General features: G+C 56.0%; 1 protein-coding gene across 3 annotated transcripts in view; it reads right to left on the bottom strand.

The window, feature by feature from the left end:
- RPTOR (regulatory associated protein of MTOR complex 1) overlaps positions 1-2,735 on the bottom strand; it is a 399,056-nt gene that overhangs the window by 101,169 nt on the left and 295,152 nt on the right. For all 3 annotated transcript variants that reach the window (XM_026455870.1, XM_026455869.2, XM_026455871.1), the window contains one exon: positions 402-512. In XM_026455870.1, coding sequence (XP_026311655.1) covers positions 402-512 — 111 coding nt within the window. The remainder of the gene's footprint in view (positions 1-401; positions 513-2,735) is intronic.

The following is a 2,735-nucleotide window of genomic DNA, read 5'->3' as shown; positions in this document are numbered from 1 at the left end:
CAGAGCATAGGGCACCGGGGGAAGGCCAGGGACAGGACAGGCGGAGGGGGAAAACTGAGCACAGGGCACCAGGGGAAAGACAGGGACAAGACAGGTGGAGGGACCGAGTGCAGGGTACCAAGGGAAGGCCAGCGACAGGACGGTGGGGGGCGGGCAAACTGAGCACAGGGCACCGGGGGGAGGCCAGGGACAAGACAGGTAGGTGACAGCCCCCATGACCCAGAGGTGGCTGCCGAGGTGGGGCGTGTCCCACTTTACCCCAGAAGAGAGGAAGGGAAGGGCTGCGGCACCTGGAGCGGGAGCGAGGCTGGAGAAAGGGCAGGCCGGAAGCACAGGGCTCGGCATTCCCAGAAGGGCCGCTGGGTTCACATCACCCTGGGGAGGAGGGCGGGGGTACTCACGCTGTCCACTGCGAGGATCTTGGCCCAGATGAAAACGAGAAGTGGCCGCAGCTCTCGGGCTGAGCTCTGGAGCAGCTTCAGCACGTAGGGGAAGATGCCGACAGACAAGGCCTGGGGGAGAGGGAGGGCGTCAGCGCGCCAGGGCTCTGCCTGTGCCGCAGCGAGGGAACGGGCAGCAGCAGGGGTGCCACGCGGGACCAGCTGCAGTGTTATCTTCAGCACATATGGGAAACGCAACAGGAATGAATGGGCCTCACTTAAAATAAAGAGGGGCTTCCTCCAGATTATTCATCTCTGATTTATTCCTAGAAGCTGCCACGGACTGCTAGCCTTGACTGGTGTCAGGAGACTGGAATTAATCGGGCGGCAGCTTTTCCTCGCGGAGGCGCAGGCTGCTTGCGCCTGGGGCCCTCGCCTGCCCTCAGTGGCCCCGTCCGCTCTCAGCAGCACGGCATCAGGCGCCTTCTCTGTGCTGTTCACATACGAGCCACGGCCACCTCTCCGTGACGGCGTGGCCAGCTCACTCAACACTCACATCAGAGCTTCAGATACACCTTGGGAGAAAGATGCCTGCCCTGGGAAAGGCAGGGAGGAGCAGGGGCCGCCCAGGGGCTCGCTGGCGCCCGGTTCTGGCCGCGTGTCATTCTCAGGGGACTCTGCCCACAGAGGCAGGGGAGGGACAGCGTGGAGGGCATTGCAGCATGGAGGATGCCTGGCAAAGTATGGCTGCACTCGACAGTCAGGGGTTTCTGCTGCGTCCTTATCTCAAAGTTGCTAGAATTTCACAGATATTCCAAAGGTATCCCTTTCCAATAAGTGAGGTCCCCTACAACCAAGACAGGAAGTGGTGCTGGGACCCAGGCCTGGGTTCCTTCCCCATGAAAGGCCACATTTAACAAGGAAAGAGCAGTTTCTCTGGTTCAGGTGCGTGGGCCCTCCCTTGAGAGGCAAAATCTGCACCTGTGAAAATACCTCATGTATCCAGCCTTGGTTCATGTGTTAGCAAAATTTCCAATGAGCAGAAGCCTAATTCTTTAAAGGGAAGAAACTGGTTTTAAAATATTAATCTTAAACATGAACCTCTTTCTAAAATGTTATGAATGCATGCTTCCTGTCTTCTGAGAGTGCCAGCAATACCACGCAGGCCTCTCCAGGATGGCTGAGTGACACCACCACGCACACACAGTGACCGAGTCACGCCAGCCTCCTCCGATGACTCAGGCCCCGACTCTGTTACAAGCTATTTGTGGCCTCAGGCACCTGGAGTGAAAATGGCCCAGTGGTGAGTGCTGAATGATTTTTCCTCGTTTTGGATGTTTTCTCTCCTCCTTCGGTGCTGGACTATCAATTACTACTCTTTGTCAACATTATATGATGCAAATAAATACACCAGACCCCAGGTACTGACCACCCAGCTTCCGTGACAGCGGCTCCGCACCCACCGCCCCGCCGCACCGCTCCCAGGCACAGTAAGTTAAGGCTCAGATGTCATGTGATTTCACTGGTGAATATTTAGTGTCTATCTCCAAAACATTAGGTCTCTTTTATAAAAACACGATCCAGTACCATTACCACACCCAAGAAAAACGAACAGTGATTCTTGAATAACATATAAATCCAGCTCCTGTAAAATTTCTGATTGTTTTATGAGTATTCATTTTTGGAACTTCAACAGAACTAAGTAAGGTTTACTGTACACGGCAACTGGCCGTAGGTCTCTCGAGTTCCCTTGACTCTGCAGTTCCCTCTCAGCCTCCTTTAACTTTCCCTGTGAGTTATTTGTTAAATGTGTGTCGCCTCTTGATCCTGCCTCTGCCAGGCCTTTTTTTTAGTGGCCATCACTACTCTGCTATAGGATGAGGAACCAGAAGAGCGTTTTCGAATTGTGCCTGCCATGACGGTGAGCAGACAGCGCTGAGGATCCAGACTCCTCCTGGGGGAAGCAGCAGCAGGCGGCGGGCGCTGCGTCAGGCTCAGGGGCGCCCTGCTCCTCCCCAGCGCTGGGCGGCTGCTCAGGAAAAGGTGACCAGCCAACACGCTCACTCCTATGTCTAACATTGGACGTACAGAGGGGCGACAACCCCAGAACCCCAAACGCCAGGCAGCACTGCAGGCTGCACGGGTACAGAGTGGGCTCCTTGAGAGCCTGAGGATCGACAGGACACCACCACGGTGGACACACTCGCCCTGGGTCTCAGGGCTGGGGGTGGCTCTGGATCATGAAATACGTGCACAGACTGAAACACGGAGCCTGATTTCTGTCCCACCTCCCTCAGCCCCCAGGTTACCCCAGGTTAATGAGGAAGGCACGTACCAGGCTCACTGCCCAGGCAC

Source organism: Piliocolobus tephrosceles, chromosome 16 (assembly GCF_002776525.5).
Source record: "Piliocolobus tephrosceles isolate RC106 chromosome 16, ASM277652v3, whole genome shotgun sequence".
In the NCBI taxonomy this organism is placed as follows: Eukaryota; Metazoa; Chordata; class Mammalia; order Primates; family Cercopithecidae; genus Piliocolobus; species Piliocolobus tephrosceles.
Note: the sequence above shows the minus strand (reverse complement) of the source record. Positions and strands in the feature narration are given on the sequence as shown.